Source organism: Schistocerca cancellata, chromosome 1 (genome assembly GCF_023864275.1).
Source record: "Schistocerca cancellata isolate TAMUIC-IGC-003103 chromosome 1, iqSchCanc2.1, whole genome shotgun sequence".
Classification (NCBI taxonomy): domain Eukaryota; kingdom Metazoa; phylum Arthropoda; class Insecta; order Orthoptera; family Acrididae; genus Schistocerca; species Schistocerca cancellata.
This window is the reverse complement of record NC_064626.1, coordinates 881,387,513-881,413,584: the sequence shown is the minus strand read 5'-3', so window position 1 is coordinate 881,413,584 and position 26,072 is coordinate 881,387,513. Positions and strand designations below refer to the sequence as shown.

At 44.1% G+C, this 26,072-nt stretch overlaps 1 protein-coding gene across 2 annotated transcripts in view; it reads left to right on the top strand.

The window, feature by feature from the left end:
- Positions 1–26,072, top strand: part of LOC126190545 (beta-glucuronidase-like) — a 349,553-nt gene that overhangs the window by 269,947 nt on the left and 53,534 nt on the right. For both annotated transcript variants that reach the window (XM_049931029.1, XM_049931028.1), the window contains exons 3-5: positions 4,167–4,349; positions 15,217–15,383; positions 22,153–22,298. In XM_049931029.1, the coding sequence (XP_049786986.1) occupies positions 4,167–4,349; positions 15,217–15,383; positions 22,153–22,298 (496 nt within the window). The remainder of the gene's footprint in view (positions 1–4,166; positions 4,350–15,216; positions 15,384–22,152; positions 22,299–26,072) is intronic.

The window sequence follows — 26,072 nt, the reverse complement described above, 5'->3', positions numbered from 1 at the left end:
GTTCATATTTCGCAGGTCTCTAATGTACAACTTAAAATGAATATAGTTTGGCTCAACAAGCGTTCGATTTTAACAAAACGAGAAGTTCACGACATGCCATCGACATAAAATTCATGGCATCAATACGTAATAGCAAACGGAGCATTCATCGTAATCATTCGTTGTTTATGGGGTCCGCAAATGCTTATTTTCCCAGAAACCGAGGAAAGAAACGTTTACTACTGCCGCTTATGTGCCCATTACGTGAACGCTACTTGTCGAAAGCGCCGCTAGCGATGCGACTAGACCATATGGCTGGGAAGCGGAGAACCTAACTGCCCGATGCATTCAGCAGTTTTTTCAAAAATGGATCTGAGCACTATGGGACTTAACATCTGAGGTCATCAGTCCCCTAGAACTTAGGACTACTTAAACCTAACTAACCTAAGGACATCACACACATCCATGCCTGAGGCAGGATTCGAACCTGCGACCGTAGCAGTTGCGCGGTTCCGGACTGAAGTGCTTAGAACCGCTCGACCACAGCGGCCGGCTGCAGTTTTTTAATTCGTGTTTCTTTCCGCATTTAAACCGGTAGGAATAGTGTGTTTGTAAGGTGAGTAAATTAATAAGGAACAATAACAAGGAAGGGAAATAAATTTCTTGGACGACTGGATTAGTAAAGAAGTAAAATTTTGAGCCTTGTCATATGAAAACAATTCCGAGTTAGACTGCTGCGAAGACAAGCTTTCGACGTATGTTAGCGCATAAGGGAGAAAAACGAATCCTTGTCGCAGTCGGTAGTTTACAGAAATAACGCATTCGTTGAAGGCGCAATATTCCATCACAGCGCCTGGAAAATTGTTGCCTACAGTATTCCTGTGTTTATAATACCTAACGGGTAATTTGGTCTTCGGAGTATAGAAGGGGCAAATCATTTAGCTGATTCCTTAAAAAATGTTTGTCACTTGTTCAAAATCCTGTAAATAGGCAAATTCAGTTTACAAAACGTATCTTCAGAAGATTTTCATTCTGATAGCTCTACAATAGCTCTTTCACGCACTGTGTTAAATGTTCACACTTTTCTTCCAACAACTAGGTGGATAGTACTCGTCATGTAAACATCCGAAGCAAATTTTCTGGCGGCACCAAGAACATCTAATGAATGCAATCTTCGCGGAACTACACCGTTCCTTTCGAATATTCGGCGGAAAACATTCGTTTACCTTTAAAAGTATTTCCTCTTCTGGAACTACCCAAGCGGTGCTTTCGTCGAGCAGCGTTTACCATGTGGGAACGTAGACAGCAGTCTAAACAGTTTCTTTCCTAGATTTCTAGAAAAATATGAGTTTATGGACCCCATTACGATCGACGATGTTCAATTTACAGTTACACGTTAATGCCATGAAGTGTGAACCTGTCACACTTCAGGGACGGATTTCTCAAAAACTGAGGATTTTTGAGCTAACATATTATAGTCTTTCATTTTAAGCTCTATGCAAACGACCCACAAAATGTTAGCCGAATCGCTTGGCAGTGTCTGAGGTTTTTCCTCTTGTCAGTCTTCCCACTGGAAGCATTTTGGATCGCCAAGACCAAAAATAGCTCGTCAAGTGCTGTCAAATGTGGAAGCTAGGATCAATATGTCCTTCGATTTACCGGCGCAGTTAATCCTGAGTTCATGTCAAAGTTCGAACGCTTAATAAGGAGTACTACTTACAGGTCTAATGCCGCTTGTGAGTATCAATCCGGAAGAAACGGACGGATATGCGGCGAAAAAGGTCGATGGCTTTGCCCCACAATAATGCATCTGTTATCACACTTAGTTGCTTGTTCATCAACTTTTGGCCAAAATCAACACTACAAAATGCCCCAGACTACATACACGCCAAACCTGTGCCCCTGTGGCTTCTTTCTGTTCCCAAAAATAACGAAAACCTTAAAAGGCCAGTGTTTTAAAAGCACAGACAAGATTAAAAACACATCGCTGAGAAAGCTAAAAAATGCCCCAAAGATAGTCCAGCAGTGTTTCGGTGACTGGACTAAACGATGGCGTAATGTGTATCTAATGATGACTGTTGTGAAGGGGATAACATTGATGTAGATATATAAATAAAATTCATTACAGAAAATATAAATTCCTGTTACTTTTTGAATACACCTAGTGTAAACATTCACACTGTTTTTCATCATTTTCCTGATGTGACCACATATCAAAAACTATTGTAATAGTAGGTAATTTAGGCGAATTATATAAGAATTGTGACTCGTGCCAGTCCCTGAGAAACCTCTTCAAGAAAGTCTGTATACTTTTACGAGAACTCATGAAAATCAATAAGATTACTTTTGAGGGAATAAAACTTCATGAACGCTTTTGGCCCAAAGAAAAATTTCCATCTAAGTGTTTCCATAGTGACAAGACTTCAGATACAAGAATCCTATTGAGTCATTCGACGGCAAAAGAAATTGAATTTTGAATTTAAGTGGCTGTTTGACTTTCGAAAGATACTTATCACTACTCCTAAAATAACTGTTTCTTTCAATACACACAGTATTCATTTATAGTGTTTGTTTCGACAGCGGGGGGGGGGGGGGGGGGGGGGCACTAGCATCAAGCTCACAGTAGTTATAGTCACTTCCACGTAGACTTATAAATCACTCTACACACACTGACGGAAATGGAAAGTGTTACACCACCCAGCACCAGACTGGTATTTATTAGATTTTGTAGAGACACTCATCACATAACGGGCAATGAATGATTAAATTTCTATTTCATTCAGAACTGATGTCAATCGTCAACATGAGTGCGAGGTGTGAAACCCGCAGGCACTAATCCGCTCTTGTATTCACTGCAGCCCGAAAGCAAACAACCTCTGAGTACCATCTTCACCTTTTTGCCGTGCCCAAAACACATGTAAATCCACGAATATTGATAGATGGAGATTGGTATGAGTGTGTACGTCCTCCCGTTTCATCCCAGGCATGCTCTGTAGGCGACAAAGTAGGAGGCTGGGCAGGACTGACTGGTACATTCCTCAAGGATCTCGTGGTGTGAACGGCAGTGTGGCGTCTTACATTATTACATTATCCTGCTAAAATGTGTAATTTTGTGACCTGGTCATGAAGAGTATGGCAACAAGATTCGCAGCTCTTGCCACATATCGGTGGGCTTTCAACCTCCTTTCACCAATTACTAGATCAGTCCTTTTGTCACATTCCACATCATGATTCCCGGAGCTGAAGAGAGAAGCGACCTGATTTGAGAAGCGATCGGATAATGGCAGTTTCCTCTAACGATTCTCGTCTAGATACATATTAGCGTTGATATGACAGTCACAAACAGATTCTACACTCATTTCTGAACACGAAAAAATGCCATTATACGTATGTCCCAATTAACTCTGACATTGCAACACGCAGGTCTGTGTCGTATGTCATACGATGTCAGCGGTGGAAGATGCATGGCAACTCGAGATCTCAACCCAGCTTCCAGTACTCTGTTCCTGACGGTTCGTGGTAACACACTGCCTGTTACCTCTGCTCAGATATCAGCTGTTCTCATTCGTGCATGCATCAGAGCTAGTCGAATAATCGTACGATCTTCTCGTGATGCAGTCCATTTGGGAGGACCCGTGCCTGTTCCTGTTGCCATACCATCGTCCAGAGTCAACCTCATCACCACTCGTTCTGAATTCGTTGGACTGCAGCGATCTGTTGGCATGACGTTCCCACGTCCCTCGTGCCGGTGCCAAAGAGGTGATCTTTCGCTGAGTCCGAAAGATGGAGACAATGTGCAGGTATATGTCCTCTGAGCACAGTGCTTTTGATCTCCACGTGAAAAGTTCAAGTAACATACGGCCAATACTGATCAAGTACTGCCTCATTTTTGCTCTGTAGGTATGCCTTTTCTCTGTACAGAAAAGAAACCAGCAGAAGGACGAAAATTTAACAAACGTATGGCACAGGTAAGGAAATAACGGAGTGTGTTCAGTAGCGTTCGGTCAAGGTCTTCCTGATACGATACTTTACATTTCCGTCGGTGTGTCAAGGGTTGTGCTCCCTTCGTTGTTAACCTTCCTCAGTCTCTGAAGTGTCTAGCGTCTGGGATAAGCCCCTTCGAGTAATCAGAGTGGGGTGTCAATTTGATTCTTTTTTTAATGCATGCGACGTTGCGGAATTTCCAGACAGGAGAAGTGATGATGATGCCGGTACCGGCCAGCTACAACGACGTGACGCAGCTGAAGGAGGTGCGCGACCACGTGGGGCTGGTCTGGTACGACCGGCGCTTCTTCGTGCCGCGCTCCTGGCAGTCGCCCAACATCCGCGTATGGCTGCGCTTCGGCAGCGTACACTACGTAGCCCAAGTGGTAAGTGCTGGCGCAGCTTTCTTGCACTAACAGTTGCAGCTACCGACACTGTAAAGTGCCTGAAGTCCCTTGCCCACTCCTCCTTCTGAATTCATTTTCCATCGAGCGGGATTCTCCAACAGTTATAGCACTGAGTTAAATTTTAAAGAGAAGTGGGGTTCATATTCCTATCCATCCATATTGATAGATTTTCTGTGGTTAGTCCAGATCATATAGACATAGATCACACATTTGTTATTTACAGCCGATGTCCATTCCCAACACCTCGGGCAGTTAGCTAACAGTTCGTGTCGAATTATATCGACGTCGACGATGCTAAGACTCTAGCTTCTCTTCCTTTCTGAGTGGTGTCTCGAGTCTTTTCGGATCTGCCGACTGCCACTTATCATTCTTCGTCTTTTCTTCATCTTCCTCATGCACTAGACCAGTCAATGTCTAATCTTGTCATAGGGATATAATATAGCAGTTGTTTTGGAAAACGTTCATCAGCCATCCTCTCTGCTCATCCCTGTTCAGCATTCTGTCTTGATCTTCAAGAAATGCACTTAAAATAATCACTCTCCAACAGTCCGTGGTTATCGGGCGTTCTGTCGGAATCCTGCCGGTCCTGGGGTAGCATCTGGCGGCGTCTGCACTTTGGTTCGCTCCGATGTCATTAGTGACTGGAGTCCCCTATTTACCAACATGGAAGCAATAGTGGTTGGAGTGTAAATGACTGTGGCAATCACCATTTGCAATGTCTACCTCACTCCAGGTAGGCCACTTCCTTATGTTGAACTGTTTACCTTAATACAGCAACTCCCACACCCATTCCTCCTCCTTGGGAACTTCAATGCCCACCACCCACTGAACCCACTTCAATGCCACTCATGCCACCTTCACTGCAATCGATCTCATGATCTCCTCCCTGCTCCCATGACTTCCCTACACTGGTCATCCCATGACGATCTTTGATAGTGACTACTTTCTGGTGATTCTATCTCTCCCCTGCTGCCTCCAGGCAAACAGGCCCCAACGTTGGGCATTCCGCAGGGCCAATTGGCCTTTATATGCGTCTGCTTTGCACTTAGACACCTCACTCTCGAATTGCATCTCTGCCACTACACTTTATGCTGCTGGCACTGCTGTCCCCCTATCCACAGGTCCTCCTCGTCGGCGACCGGTACCGTGGTGGACCAAGGATTAGCAGTCGCTGCCCAGGACCGCCGACGGGCGCTGCAACGATTTAAACGACACCCTTTACAAACCGACCTCCTCCACTTTTAAGCATCTACATGCTAAGGCTCGTTACCTTATTAAGTAAACAGGAATGCTGGGAGAGCTGTTTCCTCCCTGGTGACGTATGCCTCCTCATCAAAGGTTTGATCCAAGCACCGTAGCCTTCTGGGCTGCTTGCGACAATCAACTGTCGAGGGCCTCATCCTTCAAGGGGCTCTGTGCACTTACCCATTGGGCCATGCAGAACTTCTCGCGACATACTTTGCTATGGCATAGACTACTTTTCACCGGCAGAAACAACGAGTTGAACAGACCCCCACTGCTTCAATCCGCGCCCACTGAACCCCATAATGAACCCTTCATTGAAGGGAATACTAGCACACTCTTACCTCTTCACGTGCCACGGCCACAGGCCCGGATATCATCCACAAACAGATGACCCAATACTTGGACGTTCCCCAGAGGAAACATTTCCTTAGGGTCTTCAACCGCATTTGGCTCACGGGTGATTTCCCATGGCAATGGCTAGTAAGTATAGTAACCACTGTCCTTAAACCCAGGAAGAACCCAACGTCTCTCGACAGCTACCGCCCGATTAGCCTGACGAAGGTACTTTGTAAACTGCTAGAGAGGATGGTTAGCTTCAATGTTGGGTACTCGAATCTCAGGGCCTTTTGTCCCACATCAGTGTGGTTTCCGAGAAAGACGGCCTCCAACTGACCATACACTCAGATTGGAAACAGCAATCCGACATTTTACTAACCCCGGCACTTTGTCGCAGTCTTCTTTGATCTACGTACATAAGATATACAACACGACTTGGCACCATAAAATTTTAGTTACCCTCCATGACTGGGGTTTCCGTGTCCCCTTCCCACTTTTTTCCACGAGTTTTTATCCCGCCAGATCTTCTGGGTTCGAGTTTGCTCTTGAGTCAGCGTCTCTCGGATTCGGGAGAACGGTATTCCATAGAGTTGTATGGTAAGTGTCACACTTTTCCTCATAGCCATCAATGGGCTTGCAACCTCTGTTGGGCCTGTGTTCACCACGTCATCGTACGTCGACGATTTTTGCATCCGGTGCAGCTCCCACTCGATAGCACCTGCTGAAGGCCGGCTTCAAGTCGCCATCTGAGGGGCCTCCACCATCTCCCATGGCTTAAAGTTTTACCCCTCCAAAACGCGAGTTATGCATTTTTGTCGACGACCCACAGTACTCCCCGATCCAGAACTTTATTTAGGCGACCAGCTCCTAAATGTTGTAACAGTCTCGTTTCTTGGGCCTTATTTTTGATAAAAAGCTGACGTGACTGCCCCATATTCACCACCTAAGACTGCATGTATGTGGAAGCTTAATGCTCTCTACCTCCTGGTCCACACGTCTTGGGGTGCTGACCATACCATTCTTCTCCATCTTCACCATGCTCTGGTCTTGTGCAGACTTGATTATGGCAGTCAGTTTTATGGCTCAGCAGCTCCCCCCACTCTGCAAATACTTGACCCTGTTCATCATTGCAGGGTGTGCATCTGGCTATTGGTACCTTTTGCCCCAGTCCTGTTGACAGGCTACTCGCAGAAATGGGGACTCTTCCTCTACAAATACGGTTTCTTACACAATCGTTATTCGCCAATTCCTTGATCATCCTGTGCACCATGTCTTAGCAAACGAGGGATGTCTCCCTCCTGACAACCGCCCATGGATGGTGTTGCCGGTTGGCATGCATCTCACTTCCTTAGGTCAGGATGCCCATCTCCCCTCTCTGGAATGCACCCTATGTATTTCCTCCCATAGCCCTCTTGGATGGTGCCTAGACCTTGGATTGGGACCGACCTATTCCAGGGTTCTAAGGTCCCTGTCGATCCCATGGTCTTCTGGCGTCTTGTATGTGCCATCCTTGCAGAGTTTCAGGGTGCCACCATCTTCTACAGTGATGGTTCTAAGGCAGTAGATAAGATGGGATATGCTTTCACGTCTCCTACTGGCGAAGAACACCATTTATTTCCGGTATCATGCAGTGTGTTCACAGCAGCGCTTTTAGCCATTCAAAGAGCCCTCAATTATGTTTCTCAGGCCTCCCTCCACAGTTTTAATTTGTACCGACTCAACAATAGCCTGCAGGCTATCGACCAATGCTACTCTCGTCACCCTTTGGCCTCTACTATCCATGATCTTCTCTCTGCCCTTGACTGCCATCTGCTCTGTTGTCTTTCTGTGGGTCCCAAGTCACGTAGGCATCCCAGGGAATGACTTGGCTGACCGTTTGGCTAGAGAAGCAGATACTTACCCCCAATCTCTTCCATGATTCCAGCTGCAGATGTACGGATCTACGTCAGATATCTTTGTCCAAAAGTGGAATGACATTTGGTGCACTGCTGGTCACAGTAATAAATCCCACACAATCAATGAGCTACTGCAGTTTGGCGCTCTTCCTTCTACTCCTCTCTGTAGGACCCCACTGTTTCATGCCGACTACGCATTGAACATACCACGCTCACCCATTGTTTCCTCCTTCGTAACGAACCACCCCCAAAATGTGGTCCTGGAGCCAGACCGACGGTATCCCACATATTGGTGGAATGTCCCCTTCTTTTGGCCCTTCTTGCTGAGTATAGTCTTCCAGATTCCTTAATTTTAATATTAGTAGATGATTCACAGATGGTTGAACTGGTCCTCAGTGGTTTTTATTTCTGGATATGAGTTTTCGCTTTACTCATGGAGTAGGGGCAGGGTGGTTGTGGTTGGGACCTGTCTTCATGTCCTCGCAGTCTGGGATCCCATGACCGCTCCCCCATGGAAAGATCTCTTTTTTTGCAGTCTTTAGATTTGGTCTCACGCTTTATACCTTTTATTGTATGTGTTTTAACTTCTTTGTTTTATAATTTGACTCATCTGACTGGATCCTTACCCCTTTAGCGGACTCTCTTTTTTCTGTGAGTAGCTACAGAATCGCGGGACTGATGACCTCACCATTTGGTCCCATAAACTCTCTCAGTTAATCTGTTAACCCACAACTGTAGAATATGGGGCAGCGAAAATGCACACACAAATCTGAAACACGTTGTGAAAGCCCCAAAGTTAATGTGTTTTGTGACTGTAGCAAACTGAAAGTGTACCGCCCTTTCTTCTTTATGAAGAAAACTGTCATTCGTATTGTGTATATGGATGAGTTTGATAAATTTTTAAACCCGCAGATCGATGAAGATGACAGAGATGGGATGTTTTACTATCAGCAAGACGCTGCAACACCTTATGTCTCCACGGAAGTTCGAGGTTTCCTCGATAATCTTTTCCCAGATCGGCGGATTGGCCTTGAAGAGCCAATCGCATGGCCACCTCCCTTCCAGACACGTACCACTGGATTTCTGTCTTTAGGGTTTCATTAAAGACATTTTGTATGTTTCTCCCCTACCAAACAATTAGCCGACCTGAAAAATGGAATCTACGTTTCCGATGCACAAGGTAAGCCCGATTCGCTGCAACAAGTGGCGGAAGAAGTTGATTATTGGTAACATGTTTGTCGCATCACAAATGATAGTCACATTGAACCAAAATGCACTTGACACTTTTATGCGAAACTTGAGGTTGTTTGCTACAAAATGACAAATCTGCCCATTCTGTAAGTTATCTCAATAAATTTCTATTTCATTCCAGAGCTGAAAGTCTTTTTTTGACTTATCTTGTACAGCGTTGATTCTGTCGACAGGAGTCAGTATCAGTGGAATATGCAGACTTTGCATGTCATCCACTACGTTTCATTGGGTCTCGATAGAGTAAGGGCGAAATTATTCGGTCGTATTTTGGTGGCATAGGCAGTTGTTTCCATTCCGTAGACGGCAGTACTCTTCTCCATCCGGTCCAGCTACGGACCCACATCCAATAAGGCGAGCTGCGCTGTATTCAGTCTTCTTTAATATTTCCTGGATTTAAAACGGATTTTTTACTGGTCGTCTTGATCGCAATAATTTTTTAAAACGATCGGTTTCGGTTCAACATCAAGCATCCTCAGAGCTGATTGCATCCGTTACAAGAGTAGCCTGTCCAACTACCACCATAATTTGTATGGTAAGTCATCGAACGAAATAAGGACATTACGTCAATTTTTGAAAAATTCGCTTGAAAGATATATCACAGATACGTAAGTACATCATGGGTATTGGGTAAATGTTAATCGGAATTCACTTCACATGAATGTGAATTACTGATGCGATGTTCCATGTAACTCCTATGCACAGTGTTACTTTAAACACAATGGTTGCGATATTGACTCTTAAGTTGTCCATGACCGCGACGAGAATTACATGTCTAGAGTGAGGCAACCCCATTACTGTATACCCACAACGGCAGCAACACGTCGAGGGGCGGTTTTCTCTAAGTTACTGCCGGCAATTTGACGATTTGTCTGATGTGTAAATTAAATGTTACTTGTGTACAATGTTTCCAGCTGCTGAGTTATGACACAATTTTTATTTTTTTAGAGTAGAACTAAATAATGGAACTTGACCGAATAGTAGCAACATAACAGAGCAGCAAAGCAGAGCCCTGCCACGAGGAGAGAAAGTGATCCCACATCGTAGAGTGGGTATTCGGCTATGAATGTATAATGAGAGTGTATGTTGTATTCATTTATTCTAGATGGAGTTCCGACACTGAACTGTAAGTACGTCTTGTAAATGTATGTCAGTGGGTGTGTTTTATGATTTAACACAGATCATCATTTTACGCTTCATGAACATTGGTTGTAGCTTAATGTTTTGTTCGACAAGGCCAAATAAAAAATAATATGGAAGTCCCATAACATCTCTCCTACTGTAACAGACTGAAGCAGACACGTAAGTCAGTTACAGTTCGTGTGTATATCTGTGCACTTGAGGTCATTAATGTGTTTTATGCAGTTGTGCGCTCGGGTTCCCGGGTTCGATTCCCGGCGGGGTCAGGGATTTTATCTGCCTCGTGATGACTGGGTGTTGTGTGATGTCCTTAGGTTAGTTAGGTTTAAGTAGTTCTAAGTTCCAGGGGACTGATGACCATAGATGTTAAGTCCCATAGTGCTCAGAGCCATTTGAACCATTTTATGCAGTTGTAACTAACAGATAAGTTATCGTGAACCAGTTCAGTCAGTCACAATGAACACCACAGTCTAAAAAGTGGATATGGTTTTCGTTATAGAGAAGCGGTGCGGTTGTATGCTGGAAGGTATCCCTATTGTGTCAAGCCGTTTGACATGTCTTTGTAGACATTATAAAAAATCAGTAAGTTTTAAGTGCGAAGAACATGTTACGCCAACAGCATTTCATGACAGAAATGCAACTAAAATTTTAGCAATGGGAAGACAGACACACGTCATTAGGATGTACCTTGAATGTGCGTGTCGATTCATACAAAGAAGTGTTTTGTGAATACTTCATTGTAACGCATTTCATCCTTTCCACATTTAGCTCCATCAACATTTTCATGGCAGATACTTTCAAAATCAGTTATAGTTCTCTGAACAGTAATTATGTATAGTTGATGTTCCCGAGACATACTGAGTCTTGTCTTTTACCTATGATGGTGGTGTAGGCTGAATCAATGAATTAAAATTTGTACTAGGGCTGGAATTCAAACGAGGGTCTCCTGGTTACTAGACAGATGCCCTATCCGTTTCAATGGACAGCGGATCTGCTTAGTAAGCAGGAGTCCGGGGTTCGAATCCAAGTGCTGGAACAAACTTTAATTCAATTGCTTCATCCTGTAATCTGAATAGTGTCTACGAAAATTTCAAAGTGATGCAGCGTTTCAGTACACTAATTTGTATATGGATGAAAACTCTTTCAGAAATGGTGGGAAAATCTATCTTCTCAATAGTCACTACGGGTCACTTGAAAACCTACGCTCGCTGAAAGAAGTGGATAAACAACGTCCCTGAGCTGTCAACGTGTGGTGCACATTTTTCAAGAACCGTATCGCTGGCCCCTGTTTTACTGTTGTGGCCCTGAATACCTACAGGTATCTACAGTGCCTAGCTGTCGCAGTTGGAAGACATTCGTTTGGACATAGGGCGGAAGTGTCGCCCATTACGCACTGATAATTACAGACTTGGGCAGCACTTGGAGTTCGCTGGGTCGGTCGTTCGGGAAACACAAACTGGCCTGCACGCCTATCAGACTTAACATCTCTCGAATATTAAACCACGAGGTCTACAAGGGAACTCTGACGACCGTCGGACATGCAACGCCACAGACACACATCTGTGCTGTGACGAGTACTAGAGGAGTTCGAAGTGCTGTGTTACCTGTCTGGAATCGCTTTATAACATGAATCATTGCGCAAAGTCAACTTTCTTAGCACGACAGTTGTAACAATAAACACAAGAACTGTACCTGAGTCACGTGTATATTTACATTTATTACACTAGAGACGAAGTTTATTGGACCTCATGTCGTGACGGCAGGACAATGGTTCAAATGGCTCTGAGCACTATGGGACTTAACATCTGAGGTCATCAGTCTCCTAGACTTAAAACTACTTAAACCTAACTAACCTGAGGACATCACACACATCCATGATCGAGGCAGGATTCGAACCTGCGACCGTAGCGGTCGCGCTGTTCCAGACTGAAGCACCTAGAAGCGCTCGGCCACAGCGGCCGGTGGCAGGACAATGGCTTGTGGCGCTGTTGTCGTGTTAGTGTTGCTCAAGTTCCATGCGTCTTATGTCGTTAAAGTATCCTTCTAAGGCTCTTTCCAATGCTACAAAAAAGACCATAGTTGTATTAAAAGGTTTGCCAAACTCGGCAGCTACAAACGTTAATAATTACTTAAATAAAAATGAACTAATACGCTCCGTTTTTAAAACTGAATAAAAAGTACAAAATAATTTCTCCTAGTCCAATACGGACTGCTGACCTCTTATGGATGGTTCTGAAAATTTTTGATTGTGAATTCTTATCATCTACGGAAACAGTCTTGTAGGCTTTAAAAGGAAAAAAATGGGTGCGCATGCAAGTGATAATAGTAAGCAGGTGAAATATTCATGCATCAATTATCTACAGCATGTGCCCCACGTTCTTCGTTATAAATCTTAGAAGTATTTTCACAGCTATTAAAAATCCTCAATCATAATTTTTTTAGAACTACCTGCATAAGGCTAGCAATCTATAGTGGGTTAGGGGAAATTATTTATAGCCGTGTGTGTGTGTGTGTGTGTGTGTGTGTGTGTGTGTGTGTGTGTGTGTGTGTGTGTGAAATTGTTGTTGAATCAATTTCAAACATTTTTGATGACATTACAACAGAGACACGTGGTAAATCTCAGGTTTATTTCACACACACACACACACACACACACACACACACACACACACACACACAACTTTGAGTATTACATATTTGAGTAATATATATAATGTCGCGAAAAGACTGTGAAGGTAAAAATTAGGGAATCTGAGCCGCGGGCTTACCAAAAATCCTCCTCCCCACGAATCATTGACGACTAGAACAGGAGTAGTAGGAGGAGAAGAAAGTGATACGCGAAATACCCTCTACCACACACCAGATACGAAATTTAGTTAGTATTGTCATCCAGTTCTGAACTGTTTTTAAAATTTCAGATCTCTAGCTCATCAGGAAGTTACTTTAAAATAAATTGCAAAATTTGTAGCGAACAGACCGACAGCCAAAAAAGCAACCTAATAAAAATGGGGTAAAATATTTTTTCGTGCGTGAGAAATTGTTACATTGTCTGCTGTAATTCAGCTTACAACCGCTCGTAGATACAGTTACTCATACTGGATATATTCGTTTATTTGGTACCCTGCGTTAGCTGCCTCACTTTGTGTAGTCGCAACTAGTCACGTAATGATATATTTTACGTTACATTTGCTATGTACGTTCCATAAATTTACTGCACTCCCTTACCAACTTAAGATAAACGCGGTAAGAACCAGATGAGCTAGAAAAATGTCGAAGCGGTGCGGTAGATACATATATGTTTTACAAAGTGTGTAATTAGTTGTGACACAATGACCTTACATTAATTAATAAATAAACCGAAATTCGCCACTTACCTAGAAACTTTTTTCATGTGGCTAACAAATAGCTGTGAAATATTTCATTCTGAATGCTTAGAAAGGAAGATATTAGCTTTAACGTATAACAAGAGCCTTGTTTCTACATCTACGTCCATACTCTGCAAGCCGGCATGTAATGGAGGGAACTTTGAGTATCTTTGTCACTAACCCCTCCCCCTCTCCTCTTCCAGTCGACAAAGGTTCACGGGAAGAACGACTGCTGGTAATCCATATGTGGACATTCTGATTTTATCCTGATGTTCTCGTTGCGAGACACACGCAGCATGAAGCAATACATCGGTTGAGTTTTCTAAGAACATAAGCTCTGGCAAGTTTAAGAGTAAACTATACCTTGCTGCACTGCCTCAGTTGCAGCGCCTGCAAGTGGAGTTGGCTGAGTATCCCCATGATGCTGCTCCCCTTAATAAATCACCATTTAAGGAAACGTGCTGATCTTCTTTGGATCTTCTGGATTTACCTTATCAATGCTATCCAGTGCGGATCCCAATCGGTGGAGTACTGTTAAAGTATTGGTCGAGCGAGGGTTTCGTATCCCACCGCCTTTGTTGATAGACTACGTTTCCTGAAGATTCTTCCAATGAATCTGGCTGACGTCTGCGTCACCTGTGGTTGGTCTTATGTGGTCGTTCCATTTTAGACGGCTCTGTAAGCATACTACTAGATATTTCATGGTTGTGACTGCTTCCAGTAATTGTTAGGCAATTGTGTAATCACACTCCTACCGGGTGGTCATAATTAAAGTGCAATTACTCACGGAGGTCGAGGGTAGCTGTAATTAACGTATGGTAACGAAACTTGGTAGATATCCTAATGTTTAATTCATAAGTTATTTGCGCTGGAAAGAATTAGTTACAGCTTTGCCCTCCAGGTGCAAATTTGGCTGTGTACATCTCGCCGACGTCTCCAATGCTCATATTGAACAAACTGTGCAAGGAGCAGTTAATAATGAGATCAGCATTATCTCTTTCTCTCTTGTTTGACCTTTACTGCCCACCTTAAATACGGAAACATTTATATGTCTTACTTGCATTTACAGCGCCAGATTTGCACCTGTTGGCCAAATATGGGACTAATTTTTTCCGATGCAAAAAAATGGTTCAAATGGCTCTGAGCACTATGGGACTTAACATCTGAGGTCATCAGTCCCCTAGAACTTAGAACTACTTAAACCTAACCAACCTAAGGACATCACACACATCCATGCCCGAGGCAGGTTTCGAACCTGCGACCGCAGCAATCGCGCGGTTCCGGACTGAAGCGCCTAGAACCGCTCGGCCACCGCGGCCGGCTTTTCCGATGCAAATTGGTTTCGCATTAGAATACATATCATGCTTCGCTGCCTTACGATAATTACACCTCAGAATGGGCCTCTGTGAGTAACTGCAGTTACAACCACCCAGTACAGTAATCGGTCTTCCTGTCTATTTATTCGCAGTGCTTTACATTTATGTTGCGCGTCAGCTGCCACTCGTTGCACCAAGCGACGATACTCTGCACCATTTCACGATTCTTATGAAAGCCTACATTATAGACGTTTCTGAAGATAATGAGCCTTGTCGTTGAGAGCAGGGTGTGTGTCCACAGTGGGTGAACGGCGAACTGGCGATGGCGCACGAGATCGGCCACCTGCCGTTCCAGGCGTCGGTGACGGGGCTGCTCAAGTTCGGCGCCAGCAACCGGCTGACCGTCGCCGTGGACAACACGCTGCTGCAGACCAGCGTGCCGCAGGGCTCCCTCCACCACGTAGACACGTGAGTACTGGGCCAGCCCGCGGCGCCGCCACGCTCCCTCTCTCGGGAAGCTCGTGACGGGCACAGCTTGATGAACCAACTTCGTATGGCACAGCAGAGCCCGCGAAAGACTCGCGTACCTATTCCAGTCGTCGTAAGCATTTTGTTTCAACTTGTCAGGGAACCGTATCTGCATGGAGGAGGAAAAACCACGTGATAGTAAGGTCAGAGCAGGGTAGGACACTTCAGATAGTTAAATTTTACAAATATTTACTATTCAAAAACAGTCTTGATCACGATTTATTTATTAAGTTGAGCGGTTTCGACCACTACTGTGGTCATCGTCAGACCTAAAAGTATAAAAAGCTTTAATTAGAGGGCTACATACATTAAAGAAAACACATAAAGTTATAAAGCTATAAAACGATGAATTATCATTGAGTAGGAACCTCTTTCTGATGGAGAATCACTACTGGAGAAACCAGTGCACGTCTTACTATATATAATGGAGGCTCCGCCCACTTCTGACGGCATGATGTCATTACTAACCAATAAGTCGAATAACAAACTAGTATCGTTTGACGTAACAAGTTTATACACTAATGTACCGGTCGACCACACACTGCAAATACTAGAGTGCAATTTACGTCACCATAAAAAACTTTTGGATAAAGAGGTCAAATGAGTTGATGATGATGCTACGGATCGTTTTAAAACACAACTACTTTACATTTAATGGGAGATTTTACTTACAACCAGCAGGTTTGGCTTTGGGAAGCCCCCTAGCTGGGATTTTATCAGAAATTTTTATGAACTACTTAGTCTGATTTTTTTGACAATGACAGATTCTTAGGAGAATAAAATTTTACAAAAGATATGTCGACGACATTCTATTAATCATTGATGGTTCTCAAAATGATGTAGACCAAAATTTTTTACGAGTTTTAATGAGCTTCACCATAATATCAGTTTTACAATTGAGCGAGAATCCGATACTAGGTCCTTAAATTTTTTGGACCTCACTTTAACTGTGGTTGACAACCGCATTGACTTTAATATTTTTCGGAAAAACACGTTTACCGACAATATTATACCTGCAGACTCGGCCCATACGTACGCCCATAAGATGACCTCTTTTCATTCTAATATTCATAGAGTTACAGCTATCCCTCTTGCATCAGATGCGATAGAAACTGAATTGGTCACACTTGAGAATATTGCTGTAAATAATGGCTATAGGCCTCAGTTAGTAAGACAGATGTATAACAAGAAAATAAATAAAAATAATATTACGTCTTCCACCCTAGGGGATGCGTTAGATGACAAACAGGTGGCAACGATATCTATCCCTTACATAGGCAATATAAGTTACAAATTGGGGCGTTTACTCAGAGCCCATAATTTCATAGTCGCCTATTCTACTAATAATAGTTTACGTAGGACTTTAATTCACTCCTTGCAGAGTAAGAGAAAAACTTTCCCAATCAGGAGTATATAAAATAACATGCGGGGATTGTCCAAAATTTTACATCTGGGCGAGCTCTGGGTCTCAGGTATAAAGGGCATACTCCTACTAGAAGCGGTGACGGTACTAAGGGCTCTACTTATGCGGAACACCTTGTGCAAACGGCTCATGCGCCGAGCCCTCCAGATAATATAGAGTTATTTCATGCCGATGTTAAGGGCTTAAAACTGGATGTTTTGGAAGAAATGCAGATCTTTAACCATCTGCAACATGTTAAAGACAATATTCTCAATTACCAACTCCTACTAAGAAATAGAAAATTTTTTTAAGATTTCGCGCCTTTACTTTGTTCTTCATACTTGTAAATCTGATGATCTGGGGATTATCACATGCGCGCGCTGATTGGCGAGCGCGGTTGGTCAAGCTGTTCATCTTCTTTCTTTTTATCCTCATTTTCCTTTTACGATGAAGGTGATTTTAGCCCGTTGAACACGTCACGTTTCATCCCTATATCTTTATTACCATGACGTCTTTAGTTCACGTCCCCCCGGTCCCCCCCGCCTCCAGGTTAACTATTGGCTTTAGATATAGTTTTTAAGAGTTCCTCCTGTTGTCATAGTTAGCTTCATATATAAGTTTCTTTACTAGCATAAGGAACCGTGTGCGGTTATTTTTAGGTTTCATCTCCTATTTAGCTCGTCGGAACCGTGTGCGGTTATTTTTAGGTTTCATCTCCTATTTAGCTCGTCTCTTGTTCAATCCATTTCATTTTTTGATATACGTCGATCCACGGTTGGGAATATATGGGCTATTTAGCCCCGACCCATGTATAAACTTTCTCCTATTCGTATGCGCATGCTCATGCGCATTCAAGTAACTTCCCTTGTCTTGCGCCTGTGTATAGATAGCGGGTCAGGCTTGTGAGTGAGTGACCGTTTGTAGCTGCAGTTTATGGCGGGTCATGGCCCATCGAAAATAGGCCGGTGTGAGGTGGAGCGTACACCATTAAGTTAAGTAGTGGTTTTGACTTTGTACGTATGTACTGTTTGTGTTTTTCTTTTCTTTTTCGTTTGGAAATGTATAGCTATGGTGTTCTTTTAATCATTGACAAAGGTCTTCTGAGGCACTTGTGGGTTTTATTGTTGTTCTGAAGAAGGTGTAGTTATCTACGCCGAAACCTGGGTTAACACTTAACACTAGGTGCTTTTTTCGCAATCGAGGCGAGTTTTTAGTTTTTTAATATATCAATCGAAGATCTTCCATAGCGCCTCAGTGCAGTAGCACCTGTTCCGTTAAAAGGTCATACAATGACGCTTTCTGCCACCTCCTTCCATTTTCATTCGGTATGGCCTTTTCCGTATGAAACTGCACATCATATGGGAGAGAAATCTAAACGCATCGAGATTTTGCGGAGGACTTCGTTCTACTTAGTGAGCGGAAGAGATTCTTGAAAGAAATAAATGACAACTCGAATATACATGAAATATCGGCTTTTGCGTTAACTTGAAAGTAAGTCTCTGATGGTAATTGGACATACCCTCGATAATACCATGCCAGGTGACAAAAGGAAGTCGAACAAGATGCCGTCTGCGATATTTCAATCCAAGCACCTACTTCCGTTTCATTCAATAACAGAAAAGCTCGTAAGGACTACTGCCATCACCACAGCAATGGACAGTTGTGAAACTGCAAACATTTGACTTTCTAGCAATACTGTTTCAGGATGATAATTGACTTTTCATACCAGTACCATGTAACAAATTATGAGGTACTGTGTAGATATACCTCCAAATAATTCTAGGAAAAAGTCATGGCTCTACGGACAGAGATGCCTCATGACATCCTGCTCGTACATGATAATGAGTATAAGGTGTTGTGTGGCGAACATCAGTTAAAAAGGTACAGATGCAAAATACATCATGCCAGAATTTTGGAGATGACCTCAAAGATGTCCCTCAGAATGGCAATATCTCCAGAGCTGAAAACGATAAGAAAAGATACGTCGATTTACAGCCCAGTTTGTTGTTGAGATAGTGGTACTGGTTATGGTAGCGATAACGGATATACGTGGAAATCATTTACTGCTCACTCTGCTCTTCCTAGGACCAAATGGTGGACGTCGGCAATGCGCCGCACAAAATGTTGATCTGTTGTCTTGCAAGGCTACGTCAGGGGCATGTACGATTGAGAAAGAGCCAACAGTGGGGAGAAGGGGCTGGCGGCGGCAGTGCGCAGGTGTAACAATACAGATAATAGAAGCAGACGGCGAACGTTATGCTAGACGCCACGATACAGACTCGACAAGTGCATTTAATGTGCCATCCCCACTAAAATTAAGACGTTGAAATCCCATTCCCTAATAACCTGAAGATCACACACTGATCAGCCAGAATATCATGACCACCTACCTACCTAATAGCTGGTATGTCCACCTTTGGCACAGATAGCAACTGTAACGCGTCATGGCATGGAAGCAATGAGGGGCTGGTGGGTTGTTGGAGGGAGTTGGCGCCACGTCTGCACTCGCAGATCACATAATTCCCGTAAATTCCGGGGAGGGTCGCCATGAGCTCTGACGCCACGCTCATTCACATCCCAGATGCGTTCAATCGCGTTCAGATCTGTCGGGCTGTTGGGGCCAGAACATCAATTGGAACTCGCCACTATGTCCCTCTAACCTCTCCATCATACTCCTGGCCTTGTGACATGGCGCATTACCTTGCTGGAAAATGCCACTTCGTCGAGAAACATGAGCGTCATGAAGGAGAATACATGTCTGCAATCAATTTACGATACTCCTTGGCCCTAATGGTGCCTTGCACGAGCTCCACTAGACCCACGGATGTCCATGTGAACGTCCTCCAGAGCATAATGATGCCACCGTCAACTTGTCTCCGCTCCGCAGTACAGGTGTCAAGGTCCGGCCGACGTGGCCGAGCGGTTCTAGGCGCTTCAGTCCGGAACCGCGCTGCTGCTACAGTCACAGGTTCGAATCCTGCCTCGGACATGGATGTGTGTGATGTCCTTGCGTTAGTTAGATTTAAGTGGTTCTAAGTCTAGGGGACTGATGACCTCAGATGTTAAGTCCCGTAGTGCTTAGAGCCATTTCAGCCATTTTTGACAGGTGTCAAGGAGCTGTTCCCGGGGAAGACGTCGGATTCGCGCACTCTCATAGGCATGACGAGGAAGGTGTCGGCATTCATCAGATGCAACGCTCTGCCGCTGCACCGACGTCCAGTGCCTGTGGTCACGTGCCCGTTTCAGACGTAGTTGCCATTGTTGTGGTGTTAACATTGGCACATGCATTGGTCGTCGGCTGCGGAGGCCCTTCTGTAGGAGTATTCGGTACGCTGTGTGTTTAGTCACACCTGTACTCTGCCCAGCATTAAAGTCTGATGTTAGTTCCGCCACAGTTCGCCGCCTATCCTATTCTACCAGTCTGACCAGATTATGACGTCTGACACCTATACGGGATGGCCGCCCAACCCCAAGAGTTCTGGACGTGGTTTCACCTTGGCTTCACCACAAATTGAAGACACTGACCACAGCACCGTCGAACAACAGACAAGTCGGGCAGTTTCCAAAATACTCGTGCCGAACCTCTGCGCCATCACAATCTGACCTCAGTCAGCGTCAGATAGAGTACCTTCCCCACTCTACACACGGACAACACGCTCACTGATGCTACATGCACCGTGTGAGTGTCTGACTAGTACTCATTCCTCGCCAGGTGACGCTACTATCGCCTGGACGGGTTTACGAGGGCAGTTCAATAAGTAATGCAACACATTTTTTTTTCTGAAACAGGGGTTGTTTTATTCAGCATTGAAATACACCAGGTTATTCCCCAATCTTTTAGCTACACAACACTATTTTTCAACGTAATCTCCATTCAATGCTACGGCCTTACGCCACCTTGAAATGAGGGCCTGTATGCCTGCACGGTACCATTCCACTGGTCGATGTCGGAGCCAACGTCGTACTGCATCAATAACTTCATCATCCGCGTAGTGCCTCCCACGGATTGCGTCCTTCATTGGGCCAAACATATGGAAATCCGACGGTGCGAGATCGGGGCTGTAGGGTGCATGAGGAAGAACAGTCCACTGAAGTTTTGTGAGCTCCTCTCGGGTCCGAAGACTTGTGTGAGGGCTTGCGTTGTCATGAAGAACGACAAGTTCGTTCAGATTTTTGTGCCTACGAACACGCTGAAGTCGTTTCTTCAATTTCTGAAGAGTAGCACAATACACTTCAGAGTTGATCGTTTGACCGTGGGGAAGGACATCGAACAGAATAACCCCTTCAGCATCCCAGAAGACAGTAACCGTGACTTTACCGGCTGAGGGTATGGCTTTAAACTTTTTCTTGGCAGGGGAGTGGGTGTGGCGCCACTCCATTGATTGCCATTTTGTTTCAGGTTCGAAGTGATGAATCCATGTTTCATCGCCTGTAACAATCTTTGACAAGAAATTGTCACCCTCAGCCACATGACGAGCAAGCAATTCCGCACAGATGGTTCTCCTTTGCTCTTTATGGTGTTCGGTTAGACAACGAGGGACCCAGCGGGAACAAACCTTTGAATATCCCAACTGGTGAACAATTGTGACAGCACTACCAACAGAGATGTCAAGTTGAGCACTGAGTTGTTTGATGGTGATACAGCGATCATCTCGAACGAGTGTGTTCGCACGCTCCGCCATTGCAGGAGTCACAGCTGTGTACGGCCGGCCCGCACGCGGGACATCAGACAGTCTTGCTTGACCTTGCGGCGATGATGACACACGCTTTGCCCAACGACTCACCGTGCTTTTGTCCACTGCCAGATCACCGTAGACATTCTGCAAGCGCCTATGAATATCTTAGATGCGCTGGTTTTCCGCCAAAAGAAACTCGATCACTGCCCGTTGTTTGCAGTGCACATCCGTTACAGACGCCATTTTAACAGCTCCGTACAGCGCTGCCACCTGTCGGAAGTCAATGAAACTATACGAGACGAAGCGGGAATGTTTGAAAATATTCCACAAGAAATTTCCGGTTTTTTCAACCAAAATTGGCCGAGAAAAAAAATGTGTTGCATTACTTATTGAACTGCCCTCGTATATCAATAGTGGGTCGGTGGTCATAATGTTCTGGCTGATCAGAGTACATGTGCGTGCGAACAGCTTAAAACTGTCAAAGAATTTTGTTAGACCCTGTAATTTAATTATTTCAGATTTTTTTTACAGGTTATGCAGCGTAGCGTTGTCCTTTCTTATACGTTAGTTTCTATAATCTTACGTCTGACACTCAGTGAGTTTTCACGTGCTCTTACTTTGCGTGTTGCAGCGCAAACGGCACGCGGGAGTATCAGTCTTACTCGTTCGACTTCTTCAACTACGCGGGCATCCATCGGCCCGTCCTGCTCTACACGACGCCCTCCGTCTTCATAGACGATCTCAACGTCGCCACTGACTACTCGCTCGACGGGACCGGTAAGTGCGCGTATACCAGCAGCTGTGTTCAAATACGCACGGGAAACTCAACTGTAAATGCATTCTCGACTAGAGACCACCATTTTACGTTGTCGTTAATGGTACTGAAGCATATATAATGCAGAAAATCGAACATTGCTAACAAATGATGCAAATGTACAGAGAAATCGTTTGTTGATCCGTGCAAGGAGAAAGTCCAGTCGGACTGGCGAAAACACTTGTTGCAATTGTCTTGAATCGCTTGAGATCTGTGTTGTGATTTTTGTTAGAATATTGGAATAAACAGTATTTTTGTGTTGGTTTCATCTCAAATGGTGCTCAAGGTAAGCTTCGGATTTTAGTGGAGTCCCTAACTCGACTGAAGCGAATGCTTACATGGTTCTACGTCCCCATCCTTGTCTTATCGAAGCTAATTCTCAATCTCTGTTGACATCATCATCTACGGGAACAGTGGAAAACAATGCACGTCTGCTGTTCACCTGATCCTCTCACTGCACACAATTATGTGTACAAACCCTTGTCTAAAACCTGTCCTTCATCTGTGGGACACACACCTGTTCATGCAGCTTGTCGGTGTCCGTCGACATTAATCTGTCCGGAAATATTTCGTTTAAGCGCACACTCTGCTGCAGAGCGAAAATTTCATTCTGAAAACATCCCCCCAGGCTAATGCTAAGCCGTGTCTCCGCAATATTCTTTCTTCCAAGAGTGCTAGTCTTGCAAGTTTCGCAGGAGAGCTTCTGTAGAATCTGGAAGGTAGGAGACGAGGTACTGCCGAAAGTAAAGTTGTGAGGACGAATCGTGAGTCCTGCAGTTCAGTGGTAGAGCACTTGCCCGCGAAAGGAAAAAGGTCCCGAGTTCGAGTTTCGGTCCGGCACACAGTTTTAATCTGGCAACATGCTTCAGTAGAAGTATGTTCTGGAATATTCGATGTCATTTGCATGTAATAGTGCACCATGTCAGGAAAATTAGTTTCTTCGATTTTGTGACTTCACTGATTAAAAACGGAAGATGAAATTGCTGCGTGTGAAACGAGAAGTAATGGCCTCTATACGCTTGCTTGTCACGAATAGTCAGCTGCGACCGAATCCTTAACAACGCTTTCGTAAAATCGGTTGTCAAAACAAAGACCGAGCCGCACAGCGAGCAAGGAACATTATTTGATCGATTTCCCATTTCAGATAAACGCCAGCGAACACCATTGTAGCGTACTCATTTTAGATGCTCGTACTCCGTCCAAGGTGAAGGTAACTGCACCATCTACATCCCCAATTGGATCGTTCGACAGCGCCGCCATGAAATCAAAGTTGAGTGCTGCGGTGCTCATCACGGCACAATAATAAAAGTGTGTCTTGAAGTTGAGGGCTGCACTTACTAGCATGCCAAAAATGATAGACAGCGTTGTTGTTCTGGCAAGGTAAAATTTAACACAATCCAGAAAGGAGAGTATAGTTCCTTAAGGGCGTCAGAAGGTTTATAGAATAAGATTAATAGTTGTCCACGTTCGCTGTGTTGCTGTGAGAGCGACAGGGCCGCCTTTCTTTTAACTCGTAAGCCCTCCTCCTCCCGTTTCTTAAATAATGGAACCAGTTGTTCAAATAATCGAACTCCTATGTATAAAACAGCTCCAGTCGTCTGATTAAGTTGCAAATGAGTTAATCTGTTAAATATTTAGTTAATCATGCAAGTGAAATAAAGTTTAGAAAAATTTTGGGATCATGTGTTAAGGTTTATTGGAAGCACTGAATGCATATAGTCCGGGTAATTTGCGCGCTCTCAGTTCAACTGCCTCAAAGCACAAACACAGTTTCTAACTATAATGCTCGTGTCACTATGTTAAACCTTGGACATAAGATTATAGCTATTAATGAGTAGATTATGCACAATTTTAAATTTGGTCAGTTGGTATACGAAACTTCAAAATCACATTTCTAATGCCGCTGGAGGCCGTTACATAACCAACGTGCAACAGGGTCTGTGCTGCATTAACGGGGTTAGCAGTTAAGTAATATAAGTTAGTGTACTGAAGTGAAGTACTGCATAAAACATTTTGATGCCTAAACCGGTTTTGAAATATAATTTGTTTTTAATAGCCCATGGAGTGGTTAGAGGCATATGTCTAGTGTCCGCACAAGTGCAAAGCTCCTGTTAGTAGAGTCCACTGATCGAAATCTACCGCTTACGACCGTGACCTTAGGCCATGACTCTTTCCAAGAGCGTGAGCTAGTGAAATGACTGTCAAGTTGAAACAAGTCTAAGCAATGAAATATTTCGAGCATTTCATTGCAATTCTCTCCACTGTTGAAGGCAAAGTTTAATCACAAAACATTGTCCATAATAGGGTCCAAAACAAGTAAATATAGGCTGGTGTATAAGTTCGTAGCGTCCTTCCATGAGTTTGGTTAACACAACAGATACACATACCATTGTCAATCTTCATAACTAATACATTCTCCTCCACTGTTTACAACAGTCTGCCAACAGTGGTGTAACTTGTATATTCCGCGACTGTAGGCGTCACGTCGTTTTCAGCCGTCCAGCCATGTTCAGAGCGCATTTGCCTCCGGAGAGGAAGTTCCTTGAAGGTTGTTAGATAGAGAGCGGAAAAACTGAAAATCTGAAGACGTAAGATTAGAGGAATGACTGCGGAATGACTTCCTAACCCAACTCCTGCGTAGTGTTATTTGTCAGTCTAGCGGAATACGCGCGGGCGTTATCGTAGGGTAGTATCACTTCACCCTGTGTTCTTGGTCGTTGTACTTGGACAACGTTTACAAGACGTCTCAGTTGTTGACAAAATGTCTGCAGTGGTGGTTACAGCTCGGGGAATCAGTTCATAGTACACCACACAGTCGCTGTTCCACGAGATGCATAACGTTATCTTTTATGGATGGTTACAGATCTTTTTACGGGGAGTTACTGCTTTGTTTGGGCTCAACCATTCCCTTCTTTTCGTTACGTTAGCTTAAAGAAACCATTTCTCGTCACCGCTAACGATACGGCATAGGAATGGTTGGTGTTCACGAGCCAATTCATGACGAGCAAGTAGAAATGCACATATGGCGACCCTTTGATTTTCCCGATTTTGACCTAGAGCTTGCGGTGCTCATACAAATCATTTTTGAGCCTCCCCTATTGCATGAAAATGTCGGACGATGGTGGAATGATCACAGTTCATCTCGTTTGCCAGTTTTAGAGTACACTATCGTGGATAAATGTGGATTTATGCGTTGAAACTTCTTCAACAAACCCCATAGGTCTTCCTGAACGTGGAGAGTCAATGATGTCAAAACGATCCTCATTAAAACGAGGAAACCATTTTCCTACAGTGCTCTGTCTAATGTAATTGACTCCATACAAGGCGAAAATTTTTCTGGCTGTATCCTCTGCTCTCAACCGTCTATTGAACGCAAACTGAAGAATGTCGGAAATGTTCCGATTTCTCCACTTGCTACCCCAATTTCTAGCGCGCACTGCTGCCCTCACTGCCTCCAAATGCTCAAACAGCAACTGAGGACCAAAAGAAAGACAATCGATTAATAAGCTCATAGCAACCGGAATACCAACATGCAAAACAAAACCGCTACGAACTTACACACCAACCCAATAGATAGACTCCGGAAAGGAGATAATCATACAAAAAGAGAATCAAAATAAAACATGTTTCCCACAACAATGGGGTTAACGGATTATGTGTCCATCTCTAAATCTAAATACATACTTGACATGATGCAAGAGCTCTATTGTGAGTCCATTCCATCTCCGAGAACGGGT